At 37.4% G+C, this 20,073-nt stretch overlaps 1 protein-coding gene across 2 annotated transcripts in view; it reads right to left on the bottom strand.

The window, feature by feature from the left end:
- EGFR (epidermal growth factor receptor) overlaps positions 1–20,073 on the bottom strand; it is a 205,848-nt gene that overhangs the window by 66,245 nt on the left and 119,530 nt on the right. For both annotated transcript variants that reach the window (XM_026702290.2, XM_087916316.1), the window contains exons 4-10: positions 18,388–18,546; positions 14,911–14,979; positions 13,202–13,320; positions 12,325–12,466; positions 7,966–8,082; positions 5,177–5,303; positions 5,015–5,088 (exon numbers count right to left, since the gene is read on the bottom strand). In XM_026702290.2, coding sequence (XP_026558075.1) covers positions 5,015–5,088; positions 5,177–5,303; positions 7,966–8,082; positions 12,325–12,466; positions 13,202–13,320; positions 14,911–14,979; positions 18,388–18,546 — 807 coding nt within the window. The remainder of the gene's footprint in view (positions 1–5,014; positions 5,089–5,176; positions 5,304–7,965; positions 8,083–12,324; positions 12,467–13,201; positions 13,321–14,910; positions 14,980–18,387; positions 18,547–20,073) is intronic.

The following is a 20,073-nucleotide window of genomic DNA, read 5'->3' on the forward strand; positions in this document are numbered from 1 at the left end:
TCCTCCAGAAAAAAAACCAAATCATCAGCGAAAGCCTGTACTTTATACTCTTCTGATTTGATCCTCAGTCCTCTAATTCTCAAATTTTGCCTAATGTACGTCAGAAGAGATTCTAGGCTAATATGAAAAGCAGAGGGGAGAGAGGGCAACCCTGTCTTACCCCTTTTTCTATTTTTATCGGGCCAGTTTGTTCCCCATTTATTAGAATATTTGCCTGTTGAGTGTGGTAAATTGTAGTGATGACATTTTCGAATCTGGTGCCAAGGTTCATATTATATATTTTTTGAATTAAGAAATGCCAATTTAAATTGTCAAATGCTTTTTCAGCATCCAAAAACATAAATGCAAATTGTTTTTCCGGATGGGCTTCATAGTATTCTGAAAAGTCTATCACTGTTCTTAAATTATTCTTAATTTGTCGAAATGGGAGAAATCCATTTTGATCTTCATGGATATAAGTGTTTAAAACCTGTTTTAATCTATTGGCTATTATAGAAGAGAATAGTTTGTAATCTGCATTCAGGAGCGAAACTGGTCTATAATTATTAATAAGTCTGTGGTCTAGGTCCTCCTTCGGGATCAGCGAAATTAAGGCTCCCCTCCACGAGTCCGGCATCTTGGCTGCTAAGAGTACCTCATTAAATACACCCAGCATCAGTGGTCCAATTTGTTCTATGATTGTTTTGTAAAGTTCTACCGGTATCCCGTCCGGTCCTGGTGCTTTATTGTTACTTTGCTTCTCTATTGCTGACTTCAGTTCGGACCATGTTATATTTTGGTTTAATAATTCTATCTATCTCTTCCTCTCCAATTGCTTTATCATTCGCTTCCTCCAGGTATTTCATTATTTTATCCTCACAGACTTCTTCTTTTTTGTATAATTTCCCAAAGTATTTAAAAGTGATCTCTTTTTTCTTCTCTATCTCCTCTTGCATATTGCCCCCCTCGTCCATTAATTGGTGTATCAATCTTTTTTCTTTCGTTTTCTTAAGTTTGTGGGCTAACCATCTCCCTGGCTTGTTTGCATGCTCAAAGTAGATTTGTTTAGTCATTTTCAGACTAATCTCCAATTTTTCTTGTTCCAGTAAATTTAGTTTGTGTTTAGTTAACTGGTTCTGTATTCTTTGGTTTTTGGGGTTCTTCTGTAGTTGGGTTTCTAAATCCTTAATTTCTTGTTGTAGGTTACTTTGTTGGGCATACTTTCTTTTATTTCTCATAGCATTGTAAGAGATTGTTATTCCTCTTACAAATGCCTTTAATGTGTCCCATATATTTTGTTTCGAAGTTAGATCATTATTATTTTCCTTTAAGAAGAAGTTCAGTTCTTCTTTCAGTTTGTTAGTATATTCTTCTTCTTTTATTAAATGAGTGTTAAAAGTCCATCTTTTCTTTGGTTTTCTTCTACCTCTCCAGGTTATTTGAATTGGGTTGTGGTCAGCCCAGTCATTTGGTAAGATTTCGCTATCTTTGATTTCATTAATTAATTCACCATTTATCCAAGCCATATCTATTCTTGTCCAAATTTTGTGTGGGTTAGAATAATAAGTAAACTGTTCTTTTTTGGGATTTAATTTTCTCCAGATATCTACCAGATTCATTTCATTCATCATATCCTTACATGGCTTAGAGAATTCTCTTTTTCCTTTTTTGTTCTTACTCCTGTTACTATGATCCTTCTGGTAGTCAGCAATAGAGTTAAAATCGCCACAGGAAAATATTGCCATTTTCAAAATCTATTATTTTTTGGTGGAGATGTTTAAAAATTTTACCTTGATCATCATTTGGGGCATAGATTACTACCAGTAAAAATGTAATGCCATTAATTGAGATTTGTACCACCAGAGTTCTTCCTTCAGGGTCCGCCCAGATTAACTCCGCTTTTAAGTCATCTCTCACATAGATTGCAATACCTTTCTTTTGTGTTTATCTGCTGGTGCTGTAAATAATTTTCCCAGTTTCGGACAATCTAGGAATTTCTCCTCACTTTCCCTAATGTGTGTTTCTTGTATGCAAATTATATCAACATTTTGTTTTATTAGTTTGGTTAGAATCCTTTTCCTTTTAGCTCTTGAATTTAGGCCGTTTATATTGATGGAAAGAATTTTCCTTCCTTCGTCCATTTACTTAAGTCTGCCTCGCTTCTTGTCTCGTAACTATACGGCTCTCATCTTGTGGTTGATATGGGGTTGTTTCTTCTCTTTCTCGTTGTAAGTTGTCTTTCCCTTGAGTTTGGACAGATCTTTCTTCTTTGTTCCTATGGCGGTTACGATCTTCCTGCATATTCCTTTGGGTTTCCTCTCTAGTGTGTTGATCCTCCGTGGTTGTTAGCTGTTCTAGGAAGTCTTGTGCTTGTTCTATTGAATCTATTTTAATTTTTCTTCCCTTCCACGATATTAGCATCCCTTCTGGGATTAGCCATTTGAATGAGATTTCGTTTTTATTTAAGTAATTGGCTAAAAATTTATATTCTTGCCTTATGGCCTCACTTTTCTTGGAATCTGCTTAAGAATTATGATCTCTTTGCCCTTATATAATATTCTCTCATCTCTGGCTTTTCTAAGTATTAGGTCTCTCACGCATCTTCTTGAAAAGCGGATATGGATCTCCCTTGGGCAATTGTGACGCCTTGCATAACTGGTGTTCACCCTATAGATTTCATTGAATTCTTTGAGTAAGTCATCTTTCTCTTTTTCAACTAGTTCAGCCAACAAACCTGCCATTAATTGTTCTAGTTCTTCATTTTTGGATTCCTCCACATTTTGGAACCTTAGGTATGCAGCTGCTCTGTCCATCTCAAGTTGGACCAAGGAATCTTCCATTTCTTTATTAACATTTTTAAAGTCTTCCTCAGTCCTTTCTAGTTCCTCTCCGCTTGTTCTGTCCTCCTCTCTATTTCTTTTATTTTTAATTCAGTTCTTTCCATGGCCAATTGCATTGTCCCAACCTTATCTTCAACTCTCTGTATATCTGCTCTCATCTCCTCTTTTAATTTACCCATTTCTTCCTTCAGTTCGCTAATATCAGCTCTGGTCTCATTGTGATTCCTAATCATAATCTCCTGCATTCTAGACATTGATTCTTGCAGGGATAATAATGTCACTTGTAGATTGGCATTAGTGACAGTCGGTTGTTTTTCTCCTGTCAAGGTCTCTTCTATAGTTTTCTGCGTTGTTGGGGAGGCAGTTGCCAGAGTTGTCATCAAGGTCTGGGTGTTCTTCCTTCCCGTTTTCAGGGCCGTGGTTGTTGTGGAAGTCATCTCTGATAAGATTTGTTTTTGCAATTGGACAATGTTAAGAATATTATCCCAAATCACCATTCAATGTAATAACCCTTTAAGTGTGATTACAAGTCTATTTGCTAAACTTACACACCAAGTTATTTTAGATCTCTTTCTTCGGCCCAATCTGTCATTTAGGCAAGATAAATTCCAGTTCAATAGAGTGTTATCAGATACTATACAATACTATACAGTAGATGCTATACAATAGAATGTAATCAAATATTATGTATTATGTATTATTCTCTATATTAAGTTCATATACCAGAGTTAATTGTATTTTATCCCTAATAAATCATTACCATATCAAATCAAACTTGTTTAAAGCAAAAAACCAACTCTAGAATTACTCACTCTATATATACCTTTGTCCTATAATGTATATTAATATTTAAGGTTCCAATTCATCTGAGACAACCCTATTTAACAGACCTTAAAATTTTTCTATATCCAAGAGAGTCTAATCAGTAAACCCTAATAACTATAACAAGCAGTTTGCCTTTATACTTGTATTTATAACTATTATAGAAAAAAAGGAAAGACCAAAGAGAAAGGGAGAGAGAGAAAGAGTGCAGGAGGAAAAGGGTCTTTTCAATTTTAGGGAATCACTAGGCACGTATCTGTGGGATTAGTTCCATAGAAAAACAAGTCTGAGTTGGGGCTGGCGTTTTAGTCTTATTGTCTTTCCTCCTGGGCGCACCAAGGGAGCAGGGGGAGGAAGTGCTGACTAATTGCTGTCAGCGCTCAGCGATCAGTCTTTGTCAGGCTTCCGTCTGTCTCTTCCTTCTTCTTCTTCCCTCTTCTTCTTTCCTTCTGCCAGCAATTGTCAGTCCACAGTCACTTTGGGCGTCCACCTCAGATCGATCACTTTAGAAATCAGTTTTGTAGGCAATGATGCTAAAAGGAAAGGACCTTGCATATAAAAGTCAGTGCGTCGCTATCTGGCTCTCTACCGCTCGCTCTGCCCTCCTTCGCAGCTATAATCCTCTCCTAGTCTTCTAGCCTTCTCAGGCGCTGATCCCAGATGGCAATCCACTCGTGAGCTTCTTAAATTTCCCACCGCCTTTTTCTCTCCTCGACAATCTTCTTCCAAACTCTCCAATCCACACTTTCACTTTAAGTGTCGAGCCACTCTATCCACATTTATCCCCCTTTCACTTTTCAAACTGCTTTTCTAGCCGCTTGTCTCCAGCTTCCCCCACTGTTACTCACAATGAAACAGGGAGAGTCAGACCGATCTCTCTCATGGCTTTTGTAGTCCTTCTGCCCTTTTCTGCTCAGATCCTTCAGGCTGTCACTTTTTGCTTCGTCAGTTCAGTGACAGACCGGACTTTGGAGCCGCCATTAGCTGGCAGCTGGCTCAATTGCGCTGGTCTCAGAGGCTCTTCCTTCGTTGCTGGGGAGTTGCCTTCCCCCAAACAGCAACCTGGGGGTCCTCTATTCAGACACAAAGCTCTACGGGTTTTGTGTATCCACTGGGGATCCCTCCAAACACGAGAAGAGGTGTTCGAAAGCCAGAGCTGGGCTTCTCCACCTCTGGACGTCCCTGTCCTGCCACCGGAACTTTTGTTCTGTTTTCATGGTCATGCTGTGTCCTTTTAATTTTTTTAAATTACATTTTAAACTACTTAAGATGTGCAGTAGTTGGGCAGCCTTAAATAAATGAATAGAAATAACTGAGCATGTAAAGGACCATCTACAATATTCATATAAATAAATGTAAAACATCTTACTAACCTGTGATTTCTTTAACAGTTTTAAAAATATCCAATTTTCTTATACCCAAAGGGGGTGTTTTTGTATATTCATCACTATAAAAGAATAATTGAATACTTGATTAATGATGTAACAGATTTTTAGTACATTTTATGTTCCACATTTGACCAATCAGCAACTTACCCAAAAAAGGATGCATGCAGAAATGTGAGATCACCATTGATTGTGGTACAGTTCTTGAAATAATCTATATTGGATTCATTTACTGCAAGAACACCTTTCAGTTCACCTATTCCAATTCCACTGCACACTGAGAAAAAGGAAACATACAATATTAGAAATACTTTCAAGGTATTTCATGTTGGATTAAGGATTAGAATCACGCCTAAGTACAAAGCAGCATCAAGACACACAATTAATTGGATTTAAACCAAGAAAAAACAGGAATAAACAGCATTAGTAAGAAAATAATTTTATCACAGGATATCTTCCTTATTATGTTTTAATTCATCAATCAAATCTTTACAACTAATAAATCCCCATAAAATGTAAGTGTGTGTGTGTGTGTGTGTGTGTGTGTGTGTGTATGTATGTATGTATGTATGTATGTATGTATGTATGTATGGTATTCAGCTCAGTTCGGGTATTTTCCCACGTCATTATAGTTGTTCTTTTAAAGTTGTAGTGACGTTTCGGCAGAATCTCATCTGCCATCATCAGGCTTGTGTATTGTGTTTGTCTGTGAGTCAGACTTTCACAAACGTTTCTGTTTTAAATTTGGTGCTAGCCTACTGCTGTGTTAGAATGGTTTTTTTCTTCATCCGATTGGTTGGGAGTCTTGGTCTGTGTTTATTGGTCTTGGAGTTTGCTGTGTTCTGCTTGATAGGTGTTTCTAATATCTTCTGTCTGTTTTGTAGCAGGTTTTTTTTGTCTTGATTGGCTGGCAACATAAGGCATGATTGAGGGATGTGACCATGTGGGATTTGGCTAATGACAGCAGTGGAGACTGCTGGAATTACTATTGCAACTCAGTGCAATAACATGACATCATGATTGAGAACAGCAATTCCAGCAGTCCCAGCTGCTGTTGTTAAGCAAATTCCACATGATCACATCCCTTAGTCATGTGATCATCATTTCCACCTGTATCTTTCCTGAATTTGTTGGAAGCCAGCAATGAAGGTCACAAATGGTAGCCACTTGTAGGACACTGCAATGTTATTATTGCCAAGCATCTGAGTTGCAATCATGTGACCCCGGAGATATTGTGACAGACACAACTACTCTTCATTAAGCACTATCATAAGTTTGAATAGTCACTTAATGACTAATTGTTCAACAAGGACTACCTTAGGAACAATTTGATTGTGAAATCAGTTGTGGGAAGGCTCTCCTTTCCTATCTTCAAATGGGCAGTTAATAGTCATCCCTCAGGAATCCCTGACGTTAGATTCTCTGTTTTTTACTACTAGTTCTGTGGGCGTGGCTTGGTGGGCATGGCCATGTGATTGGGTGGGTATGGCTATTTTTGCTTTTTTGCCGCCCCCACCCATTTTGGGGAGCTTCTTAGCCTCAGAGGAACCTCTGGGGGGGGGGGTGTTTTTGCTCCCCTAAAGCTCTGCTGAGGTTCAGAAAGGAAAAAAACAGAGCAAGGTAGGGGCGTGCAGCACTCCTCCAAGCTCCGTTTTGGGAGCTTTCTAGCCTCAAAGGAGCCTCTGGGGGGCGTTTTTGCTCCCCTAAGTCTCCTCTGGGGCTCTGGAAGGCAAAAAATGGAGGGGGGGCTGAGCTCCTCCCTCAATTTTTTGCCTTCCTGGGTCTGCAAGGGGAATCCCAGCACAGCTGATCTATGCACAGCTGATTGTCAGGAGGGAAAAAAAACAAATACCTTAGGCGAATGTCAGGCAGTGGGTAAGCGAGCATTGGGCGGGAGGGTGACTGGATCGGGGGTGTGGCCAGCCAGAACTTAGTACCAGTTTGGCGACCCACGCCAAATTCTTGCTATCAGTTTGCCTGATCCGGTGCGAACTGGTTGAATACCACCACTGATGTGGGCCTGCCCACCATCCTCTGCTCTTTCCTGTGCTTTATTTCCTTTGTTTAGTGCACAGCTGATTCACATGGCAGAGTGGTTTACCATGCCTCAGCTGCTTTATTCACAGGGATTGCTGTAGAAGGTAAGTATTAGAGCTTTTCTAAATGTAGAGCATGCAATCACCGAACCGGTTGTTATACCAGTGGAATCCCACCCCTGCATCCATCGTGTTTAAAAGTGCTTGAAAACCTGGCTGTTCCATAACCTTGAATAATGAATCTTATATACTGTATTACTTTAAAATGGCTGTTTCTTTTATCAGATTTTTTAAAATTTATTTTTATTGTATTCTGTCCAAATTAAGCTTGAGTTGGATGGCCTTACAAAAAGAAAACATAATAAACTGATATTCTACTGGCCAGAGAGATGGGTTTAGCTGCCAAATAGATCATCCAAATCAATGATTCCATGATATGGACTTAACATCAATTTGCATGTTAATATGTAGTATAATCAATAGCTATTTTGATTAAAGAAACTAATATAAGTACTTTTGTTTCCACATGGAGATTGCTTCTAATCTTTGTGCTTGAAGTGGAAAAGAATGAAATTTTAATTTTGGATTTTACTGATAGATCCTTATAGAAATGACTAGTTTGTATTATTATGAAAAAACAAAAAGTTGATCCTTCCTCACTCTGTTTTCCCCTCTTCCTCCCCATTTTCCTAATTACTTTCATATTTTGTATCTTATTTTATCTTATAATTCAATAAAAATGTTAGATCAATAAAATAAAATAAAAAACAGCTGCAGTTAACATTATAAATCTAGTGAAACGATTAAAGCTTCTTTATCTGGCATCATATTAATATGTAGAGTGCCTATTGTTAGTGATAATCCTTTGAGTTGATGCATAATTTCATTCTCTATCCATCATACCTTTGCTACAAGGACCATCACATTTTTTACACTTTCGAATGCCATTCTGCTCCACTTCTGTAGAGTCTGCACTACATGATCGGACGCATGAGCCATGATCTGTTACTACATAGTTATCTAGAAAAAATTAAGAAGACAGAAGGAAAACAACAGACAGACATAAGAGAAAAAAAGGAGACTTGTTACAGAATTTGTGGTATTTCCTTGATTGATATAGTTTTCATTTCTGACCAAAACACATATCCTACCAAAAAAATATACAAACATACTCTCCAAATCAACTATACTAATTATTATAAATGGTATGCAATTTAAGCATATTGAAAAAAGTGGCAGATCAAATTTAAATTTCAGAATGGACCAATGTACAAAAGAACATTGCTATGAGTATATTTCATAGGAGTAGCTTCTCCATAGCAGACATTTGAAACATTTCAGTGAATTGAATGTGTACATTAAAAGTTCATTAGAGTCTTCACACCAGGTCATTTGTGGAAAAAAAACAAAACCCTCTTTTCTCTAGAACAGGGATATCAAAATCAGTGTAGCTAGAACTGGCCCATGGAGTCCATGGAGACAGTGAAGGACCAGCCACTGGTGCCTCAGCACTGGCCCAGGTTGGCCAGGTGCTGATCTATAACTTGATGGCAGCCATATGGCCACAATGTGGTCAGCCATATGTTTGGGGGGCCACCTTAAAGCCAGCGAGGTGCCACCCCCATTCTTCCTCCTGGGGGCACGTAGAGAAGCTGGCCAGTGCATACGGGGCTGGCACCCCTTGTAGGCTGACTGCATTCTAAGTGCTTCCCTTTCACTGAGGACGCCAGCCTCCACATGCTCGCCACCTCCTATGCATTTGTTCAGGGGTGGGGCCCAGGTGATGGAGGAGTGTCTCACTTGCTCCAGGGTGGCCATGCTGGTTGGATCTAAGGCTAACCATATTCTGGCCTAGATGGCTGCACCAAGTTGTAGATCAGCATTGCACCCACACCAGTGCCTCCATGCCCTGCTTGCTGGCTTAGCCTCACAGCCCGCTTTCACCTAGACCACTCCGCCCCTATGTGGGAAAGCCAAAACTGGTGGCAGCACAGCTACTGGCAGCGCTGCCAATCTCTCGTCCTCCCCTCATCCCTTCCTGAACATGGTGGAAAGAAGGAGATGGGAATGAAATGGAATGCGACCTTTGGGACCATAGTGCTTCTATCTGCCAGCATGCAATGGGTGATAGGTCATTGCAGGGGCTGTAGGAGGAATGCAGCAGCTGAATGGCAATGACATGCGGTTTTTGGCATTGCTAGAGAAGGGGAGTAGAATTTCCCTTTCAGCATCAGCCACAGAGTCAGTCCAGGAGGCAACAGAGGGAAGGGTGGACAAAAAGGGAAGCTACTGCTCTGTAGGGTTTTTTTTAAGCTGGAGGGGCTCCGGGCAGAGGTTTTCCATTTTGACTCCTTGCCCCTGTTGTTGCCTCTATGCCTATCCTGTGACATTGGGGAGAGAAAGAACTGGAGAGATAAGAGAAGCTGAGATGGCAGCTTCTTGTAGCCTTCTCTGGGGCTGGGGGCAGGAGCTGGGGGGGACAGGGCACAATGCGATTGGTGGAGGTTGGGGAATGTGCAGTCCACAGGAATGTGAGCACACCATTGAATGATAATAGTTTAGTTTGCTTTATTGCCATGGCACCTTGTACAACAAAATGCCATCTTCAGTGTACATTATAAGTATAAAAATAAAAAACAAATACACACTCTTCTCATTCGATACATTTGAATTGAAAATCCCTGATATTGCATTAATATTGCACTACACAGTAGAATTCAATATAATTACTACTCTGGGATAGAAGCTGTTTTTTAGCCTATTTGTCTTTGTTTTTTTATTATTTTTTTATTATTTTTATTATAGGCAGCAGAAGCTATAAAGCTTTTCCAAAGAGGGGACAAGGCAATCAATGATCCTCTGGGCAATGATGTTAATCCTCTGGAGCACTGTCCTATCTGCCATTGTGCAATTGGTAAACCATACACAAGTGCAGTAAGTTAAAATACTCTCTATAGTGCAGTGGTCACCAGCAGTTCAGTTGATGTTTCCTGAGAAGTCTCAGATCGTATAATCTCTGCTGGGCCCTTTTGACCAGTGCAGCAATGTGAGCACCCCAGGTCAGATTCTTTTTTATAATAACACCCAGAAACTTAACACTGGCCATTTGTTCCACTCGGTCTCCATTGATAAGCAAGGGCTGGATGCCTGATCTATTCTAACAGGCGAGAAAGAAAAACCAGCATTTCAAAAAAAAAAAAACCAAATAAAAAAAACCAGCATTCTTTAATTTGTAGCCTGCCATTGAGGATTCAGGGCTGCAAAGGGTGAGACACATGTCTCACACGCATGCACATGCGCACCCGCACAGGGGCAACAACAGGGAGGAGGGGTCAAAATGGGAAGCCTATGCCCATCACTGCCTGTCTGTTGCCAGTTCTGATTGGATCCTATCTGACAACTTCAAAAAAAAAAAAAAGCAGGGGAGGAAGGAGGGGGGAGGAAGGAGAGAAGAAGGAACAAGAAGAGGAGAGGAGAGACAAAAAAAAAGAAAGAAAGAGGGGAAGAGAGCAAGGAAGGAAAAAAGAAGGAAAAAAGGAAGGAAGGAAAATAAAGATGGAAGGAAAAAGAAAAAGGGAAAAGGAAAGAAAGGAAGATGGGAGAGAAAGAGATTATAATGAGAGACAGGGAAGGTCTGAGGGAAATCTTGCCTTAGCATTGGCCACCAGCAGCCCTGCTGTCCTTTTGCCACCCCCTTGTCCCCTCCTCCTGACTACTCCTGGTGGTCTCCCATTTTATCGCTAAGGATGCTTTGGTTACAAAAGCTGGGTCTCCTTGCATGGAGAAGGAAGCATACACATTTTGCCCTCTCGTATACACCATGAGCAACCTGGCCAAGGAGAGCAAGCACAACAGCAGCAGCCTTGAGAAGAAGGTTAGCGCAGCTGGGTGCTCCCTTGGGTAAGCAAGTTGGATTGGGCTGTGGGGTCTCAGTGCCCTGGGAGCTCAAGAGCCAGGCTGGGCACTTGCCTTCCATTGCCCAGGGCTCCGAGCAGCCTGCAACACCATCCGGGGGTCTTCCATGTGGCCTGAGAGGGACGGTGAGACTCCTGTGGTGGAGAAGACTTTGGCACTCACTCTGGTCTCTTCTTCCTTTGCTGAAGACACAATGGATCACCCAAGTCCCACCTGGGCCACCATAGGCACCCCTCTGACATGAGTGATGTTGAGCTGTCCACACCCACCCCAGACACCCCCCCCCCAATCCTCCACAGTCACAATCCTGATGTGGATTTCATGAAATTGAGTTTGACCCCTGCTCTAGAATGAAACTTCAGAAATCTGAACCAGGTTTTTTTGAAAACACATTAAATGTGGTTTCTTGAAAGGAAGTCAGTTTAAGAGCAAAAAATGCAAGGGCTCAAAATTCACTAAATGTTCTTATTAGTAATACTAATTAGTAATTAGTGTTAGTAACAATACATCATGAGCAATTTCATGATCTGGTCTGACTGAGACAAAGTTCAGGATAATCACCTATTCATAAATTAAGATAGATTGAATAAGGTAAATTTGGAACCTGAACATTCTAGATGGATGTAATATTGAAATCAGTTTTGCAATTTTTCAAAAGTGTTCTAATTCTAGAGGTAACTGAGAATCTAGAATAGAGTAACAGAGTTGGAAGTAATTTTGGAGGTCTTCTAGTCCAACCTCCTGTCTAGGCAGGAAACCCTACACCACTTCAGACAAATGGTTATCCAACATCTTTTTAAAAACTTCCAGTGTTGGAACATTCACAACTTCTGAAGGCAAGTTGTTCCACTGATTAATTGTTCTAACTGTTAGGAATTTTCTCCTTAGTTCTAAGTTGCTTCTCTCCTTCATTAATTTCTACCCATTTCTTCTTGTCCTGCCCTCAGGTGCTTTGGAGAATAGCTTGACTCCTTCTTCTTTGTGACAGCCCCTGAGATATTGGATCTACTTTTTCATTACATTGAAATCTCTGTCAATACTCACATTTTCTAACTGAAAAACAGCATATAGAAAGAATCTCAAGAGTAAATTCTTATGGATGTATATGTTTATAAATAAATTCCTTCAAAACGCATTCCAGTATTTCATTTATTTTTCACAAGTTTAGCACTGCATGCCTATACTTCTGATTCTTCATTTTACAATGGATAGATGAGCATATAAGAATAACTTCTTGAGGTACAAATTTGGAGTTAATATGAAGCATCCCATATCAAAGGTAGAAAGAAACTTAACTAGCTTTGTTAAATAGTATTTAACATAAATAATAATATTTATTTAACTTACGTGGACAGTTTTTTACACAAGTTGCTCCAAAACTGTACTTTCCTTCTGGGTTATCTTCCAACTGATAAGTATAGGGATTGTATATTTGTAAAGATGGACAAGACTCCTTGCAAGTTGCATCATCCCAAAACTTACGACATGCCTATAAAAAGATAATTCAAATAATATACAAAAAGAGCCATCTTTTGTTTTAACAATGATGGGAAATGACAGCAGTGGATTTTAAACAATTAGGTAAGATTAAAATTCAGAGAATTCAATATTCCATCCATCCAAGCATTAGTGTAAACAGACATTAAGTAATCAATAAAACATTACCTGTTAACAACAAGAATTATTGTAGGCAAAGTTTATATGTAATACTACTTTCAGAGAAATAAGTTTATTGCAAATAAAAGCTATCAGTGTTCCAGAAATTTAAGTAAAAGAGGAATAATCAACTGATTATGAATATTCTTGTAGAATTGGCAATATAGAAGAACATGGGTGTGTTTCTGTAGCATTCATTTTACAAAAGCAATAATGGGATTCATATGGGATTTTCCTATATTTCTCCTCCAGGACAGATGTGGGGAGGCCAAATAAAAAAATGTAAATATAATATGGGACTAACTAATAATAGCTAGGATAATTATAACTAAAAGAAATGGTAGTCAGTTACACTGTTTAAATACAACCTTACTGAATTTCTTGGAATACTTTAAGAATGAGATTAAAGCACAAAGTTTAATTTTTATTTCATTATTTTTGTTATATTACTTTTTATTGCTTTGTTCTCTATTTATTGTAGTTAATATTTGACAAAGAAATCTAATCTGATTTTTATTTCCTTTTTTATATTGCTAAAATGCTATGTAAGTTTCTATAGCTTCCTTACCAAGCAGTCACTTTCTTTAGGACCTGTACATCCTGCTGCGCACTGAGTATGACAGCAGTCACTTGGCAATCTTCCCTTGCATCGACCTGAGCACTGTGCTGCACAGTCAATCTTAGTTACTGAAAGTTAAAAATACCACAAGTTAAACTACATCATATTTTACAAATTTAAAAAATGTAATACCTTGAACTCCTTTCAGAAAACACAAATATTATTTGATTGAGTCACAGTTTAGTTATAGGTAGTCCTCAACTTGCAACAGTTCATTTAGTGATCATTTGATGCTACAATGGCATTGAAAAAAATGATTTATGAGCATTTTTCAATTTATGATCATTTAAGAATCCCCATGGTCATGTGATCAAAACTTAAAATGCTTGGCAAGTAACTCATATTTATGATGGTTGTAGTGTCTCAGGGTCATAAACTTTGGCCACCTTTTGCCCAGTACTCTTCAATTTCTTCATAAACTATTTACATGATGAAATAGAAGGGGAACTCATCAAATTGTAGAGGACACCAAGCTGGAGGGAATAGCCAACTCTACAGAAGATAGACTCAAGATCCAGATTAGAGATTAGAAAATTGGACCCTATCAAATAAAGTGAAATTCAATATAGACAAAAGCCAGGTTTTATACTTGGGCAACAAAAAACTAATGTACAGATACAGATTAAATTAAACGTTGTTCAATAGCAGTAACTTCAAAAAGAATCTTGGGAGTCTGAATAGACAATCACTTAAATATGAACCAGCAGTGTGTTGCAGCCACCAAAACTGCTAATACATTTCTAGCTGTATTATAAGAGATAGAATCAAGATCACATTAAGTGTTAATAAGGCCTTGGTAAAACCACATTTATAATGCTGCATCCAGTTTTGGTCACTACAATATAAAAAAGTTTTAAAAAAAGAGTGCAAAGAAGAGCAACAAAGTTGCTTCGGAGGCTGCAGGCTAAAATTTATGAAGAACAGTTGCAGGAATTAGCTATGTCTAGTTTAGTGAAAAGAAGGACTAAGGGTGATATGATAGCAGTGTTCCAATATCCAAGGGGCTGCCACAAAGAAGAGAGGATCAACTTATTTTCCAAAGGATAGAAGGCAAGCAATGGTTGGAAAGGAGAAGCAACCTAGTACTAAGGAGAAATTTTCTGGCAGCGACAATAATCAACCAGTGAAACAGCTTGTCTTCAGGATTTGTGGGTGCTCTAGTACTGGAGGGTTTTAAGAAGAGACAGGAAAAGCCATTTGTGTGAAGCAATGTAGGATCTTCTGTTTGAGCAGGAGGTTAGATTAGGAGACTTCCGTCTAACTATGTTTTTGACAAACAAAGTCAATGGGGAAGCCAGATTTATTTAACAACTGTTTTACTAAACAACTGCAGTGATTCACTTAACACTGCGATAAGTTGTAAAATGGGGCAAAATTCACTTAACTGTCTAATTTAACAACATACATTTTGGACTCAACTGAGGTCATAAGTTGAGAACTGTTTCTTTCTAAGGACTAGGAACCTTAAACCAATCTTAAACCATTTTTCAGTTTGCAAAATGAGGCATAATCAGCTGATTATTATAAGTGAACAGGACAGAAGATATAAAAAGTCTACTTAATTTACTTACACATTAAGTCCCTATCCTATCCTATCCCATCCCGTCCCATCCTATCCTATTTCAACAGAAGGGGAAAAAATAAATGTATGTTCTTACATATTTGGCAATTCTCTTCACCAGCATCCCAGCAATGCCCTCTTGTGCAATTCGGGTGACAAGGAGAACCTAAGGAGGGGGGGGGGGGAGATACAGAATGTCTCTGAATATTATAAATGTATTCATGCATGTTTTTATGGAAAGCTCCAATTTTAGTCAATAACTGTTGTCAGTTTTGAAATCACATTCTTGGCATTATGAATCCCAAACCCACTATTTTACCAATTGCCAAATCTTTCATACTTAGCTTTCATGTGTTTTATCACTTGCATCCAAATAATCAGTGATGTCAGATTTACTAATAGCTGAAAACTGGGCCCTTTAAATAAAATCATTTACTTACCAACACTATTTATTTAATATTATTTATATATGCTCTGCAATAAAGTTGAATATTAATTCCTAAGGGTAGGAATCAGTATCAGCAAAATAAATGAAACCTTATGTCAAGGAAAAAAATACATTTTGGGAGGATTTTTCCTTCAAAATTTAAGATATAATTACATTTCTTTATAAAGAAATCAAATCATTTTAGTGTTATGCTGCTGGGAATTCTGGGAGTGGTAATCTCAATACAATTTTGGATAGCTAGCAATTGTATTTCATGAATTATTCCATAAAAATAACTTTAACTTTCTGATTCACTATTTCTACAGAACAGCAAACAATGAAGATATGCAAAGTTGCTAATGAGCAAAAATGAGAACTGTGGTTTTATTTTTTATTATTTAGTGTATGAAGAGAACATGACAGAAGAGAAATAAACATACTGTATATGCACAGTCAACGTAATTACATATAAAACTCCTATGGGGTTAGGGTAGTGGCCTCATAACTAGATGTCCAATTCAGTTATGCAGGTGATTATCTCTAGCATTTCTTCATGCAGATCTTCTAGCGAACCAGAGAATATGTCTCATGGACAATCTTGCACAATTTGCTTAATAGTTTGCATATCAACACCACAATCCAATAAGAGAATCTTTCCATCCCTATTGATACAGAGCAAAGCAACTTCTTCCAGTATCATACCCAATCCTGTTCAATTTCATCCAAACAGAACGAAGCAGGTCAAAACCAGGTGGTTTGGTAGAAGAATCACTATTGTCAATTAAGGAAAATATATATAGCTCAGGGTTGAAATGTGGGGTACTCTCCAGGCATTCAAGAATGGGATGCAATATGCCACAAACGATACACATTGTCTAGTGAACATCAACCATTTGGAAGTGGGTGCTCTTAAGCCATATGTGGCATAATATTCAGCTGTGAAATAAACCAAAGCCAAGGTTGCTGTCCAGAGAGTGCTAGCATCAGCACCCTAGGATGTTTTAGCCAGAACTGTGGTACAAATACCACATACAAATGATAGTATAAAAGTCTATTGTGAGAATCATGAAAAGCCTTAGTCTTCTATGCTTTGCCATTTCTTAAATCACAAAAGATAATTTAAGAAGAAGTAGCATAGCCCAAACAATGAGAGGTGAAAAATTCCAGTAGCAATAGTAAAAATTTTAATGGCACAAAAAGGAATTGTGAAGGTTTCAATATTTAACACAAAGAATTGGAATAGTTGTTATTTTTTTAAATGGTAATACATGGGAAAAATATTGTTTTGCAAACATTTAGTACAGAGAAGAAAATAAATAATAGACTCTATACAGTATGTTTTAAAATACCTAACATTTTAGGTCATGATATGAAGTTCATGTCAATTTTTGACCTGTATCTCTATCCCAACAAAATGAAGAAAAAAAAAATAGAATTTGATAATTTGTCAAAACGTACAGTTCTGATTTGAAAAAAAGATTGGTGAAATAGAAACAATGCATGAATAAATCATATGCATGTTTAATTCTCCCATTCTGTGTTTAATATAGTAATGATAATAATTAATAAATATTCATTAATTATTCATTAATTTGAATCCCTGCTCAAATGCTGCCAAACGTTGCCACAAATAGTATTATATGTACAAACATACATATGTGCATGCATACACACTCACAAACACACCCACCCCCAGAGAGGGGGGGAAGAGGGGGGAGAGAGAGAGGGAGGGAAATATTTTAAAAAGGCAAGGTTACCAAATTTAATGCTAATTCTGTATTAACTATTCCAAAAACTGTTTAGGAAGTATTTATAATTTTGTTCTATTGTTAAGAAACTAGCTGTTTACAACATATAACAACAAATACCCACAACTTAAAGGGCTGCCAAATATTATTCAAGAACCACCTGATGCAACATCCTTCTCACAATAAGGCTTGTCTTAGACAGAAATTCATCCAGGAATTCTGTTTATATACAGTTCATGTTGTAATTGTATTGACAGTATTCAATACATTTAAGAACTATTTTTCTTAAAAAGAAAATCAACAGAGTAGAAGAGTCTGCTACAGAGGTGGTATTGAGCAGATTCTGACCAGTTCTGGAGAACCGTTAGCGGAAATTTTGAGTAGTTTGGAGAACTGGCAAATACCACCTCTGATTGGAGATTTTACAGTATCCTTCCCCTGCCACGCCCACTAAGCCATACCCACAGAAGTAGTAGTAAAAAAAATTTGAATCCCATCATTGGTCTGCTACCATAATTTTTTGTGGAAGATTGCAAAGGTATAACTGGAGTTGTCTCCACATTTCCACAGACTAAATGAAGACTGTGATGTAATGGAACTATTTAGGTACTGCAAAATTGTTACCTAAAAAAAGCTAATCCTTAAGTTATTTGTACATTAGATAGCCCAGAGTTCTGTGTGAAAAAATGGCCGAACCCTAAAATGTTTCCCTCTCCAAAATACATAATCTTATGCAGAAATTTTATTATAAATTAGAGAAGCTGAATCAGTCACACACATACCCAATTTACCTGTGTAAGCACATCTCACCTGTGCCCTAGCAGCACCACAGGAAGTCACTTTTCTATGTAAATGTATGTCTTTATACCAATAAACAACATAAAATATGTTTTAAATGCTTATTCTTCCTCAATTTTCTTGCCCTTTATAAAACCATCGGGGATACAGGTTGACAACAGCTTAAATTGATCTAAATAACAACTTTATGCTTCATGTAAGTTAAAGTTTAACTTACAATTTTATTGCTGAAAATTACAAAGGATTAATATCCTACTATTAAGGTTAGCTATCAAATATAATGAAAGAAAATAAACAATTTTACTGTAAATCTCAAACAATACGTATGTATATATTTCTGTACTCAAATACATTTTATTTTACAGTACAATAAAGATGTAAATTAGTTCTTTCATATCCTAAAAAGTTTGCAAGATACATACTAAATATAATTTCAGAAGGCAAATAAATCACTAAATAAATAACTCTTTAAAAAGAGTTTATTTTTCTATTGGTCAAACACCTATTCTTATTATAAAGTTACATGAAGTAAACCCTCCACTGTTTCTTTAGAATTAGTTTAGTAAAATTCATGAATTGTATGTCTCCTGTGCACACTTACAGGATATGTGAGATTCTGTTAACCCCTTTGTTTTTTCGTTGGTGTCAAACTGTACAAAACTCCGAACATTATTTTTATCAAAAATGTCATCCCACAGAACATTTTCCATGTTGCAGAGGTAAGGGTTACTCCTGAACTTTACTCCTCCATTTAGAATTTCTGCCAAAAGAAATTAGAATTAATACACTTGGTTTAATTTTTATATTTAAAAAATTACACAATTATAATCATTCCTACTTATTTTGATGAAGTATCATTCATGAGTTAACAGAATTGAAGTAAATAACACATATCTGACACATATAAAAATATAGAAAATACAAAAAATTACTAAAAGTAAGCAAACAGATAGCTACTATACATATAAAAATTTACCATATATATAAAATGCCTCTGTGTATTATTATTTGAGATAAAATATAAAATCATTCAAATGTGATAGAATTATAGTTCCTTTCTCTGATGTTTCATTATTTTAACCATATCTGTATGTATTTTTTTTCCCAATGTACCAGTTAATTCAAATGTCAGTTATTATGTCAGTTAGACAATGTTGGTTAATTATGATTTTAGCTACAAAAATTAAATAGATGAGTTTCCTGTCTATAGAGATTCTCAGTCATCCAGGTCATGGTTGTCCCAAAGGTGTTTTTTCAAAAGGCAAGTGGACTTTGTTTTTCTTTGTTTTCTTAAGGAAAAACAAAGCCCATTTGCCTTTTGAAAATGCACCTTTGGGACAGATGAGTTCCCTGTTTTTAAACTTAAAATTCAGGCCAGCGGTGGGATTCAAATTTTTTAACAACTGGTTCTGTGGGTGTGGCTTAGTTGGTGGGTGTGGCTTGGTGGTCATGTGACTGGGTGGCTGTGGCCAACTCAACATCATTCACGTCAAGGGGAGCTTCTCCTTGCCTGGTCTCTCATGACAGTGAGGATGCTGCAATGATTGTAAGTGTGAGAAATGGTCATAAGTCACTTTTTTCAGTGCCATTGCAACTTTGAATGGTCACTAAATGAACTGTTGTAAGTCAAGGATTACCTGTACAAAAATACAAAAAGCTTCTTTGCTTGCAAAAAGCTGCCCTAAATACCAATCATTAGATTAAAAAGACTTGCAAGCCAGAGTTACAAATCAGGCAGGTGCCAGAGCACCTTGAGGAATTAAAATAATTAAAATGCAATGATAACTATCAGCAGCCAATTCTGCTCATAAAGTGAAACCCTTTAGCAGAGAGGTCATTTAAGCTCTCCAGAAAGAGCACACCCATGAGAAGCAATCCTTAGATCCATTTGCACCACTTAAAGATACCAGATGGTCTCACTCATCTCTCAAGATATCCTAAGGAAATTATCCAGATTTAAGGAAAGGTCACATGCCTCCCAGAAAGGCAGTAAAAAAATCAGTACCAAGCTTGCATCCTGCCTCTTAGAAGTACACCCCAAAAGCACAGTGCCAGATACCACTAAAGCAGTGAAGAAAGACCCCCTCCCAGATAGAAAAAGAAACCATGAGACAGGAAAAAATTCAAACACAATACAAATAATTAAATCACAACAGTAGCTGTTGCTTATTAAACCTATTACCAGAACAAATAGACACAGGAACTAGAGAGATTTCTCAAACCAGTTTCTTTTCAGGAACAGATATTAATCTTTTTCCTTACAAACAAAGCTGAATAGGGAAAACTA

Source organism: Pseudonaja textilis, chromosome Z (assembly GCF_049901715.1).
Source record: "Pseudonaja textilis isolate UNSWEBS1 chromosome Z, rPseTex1.2, whole genome shotgun sequence".
Lineage (NCBI taxonomy): Eukaryota > Metazoa > Chordata > Lepidosauria > Squamata > Elapidae > Pseudonaja > Pseudonaja textilis.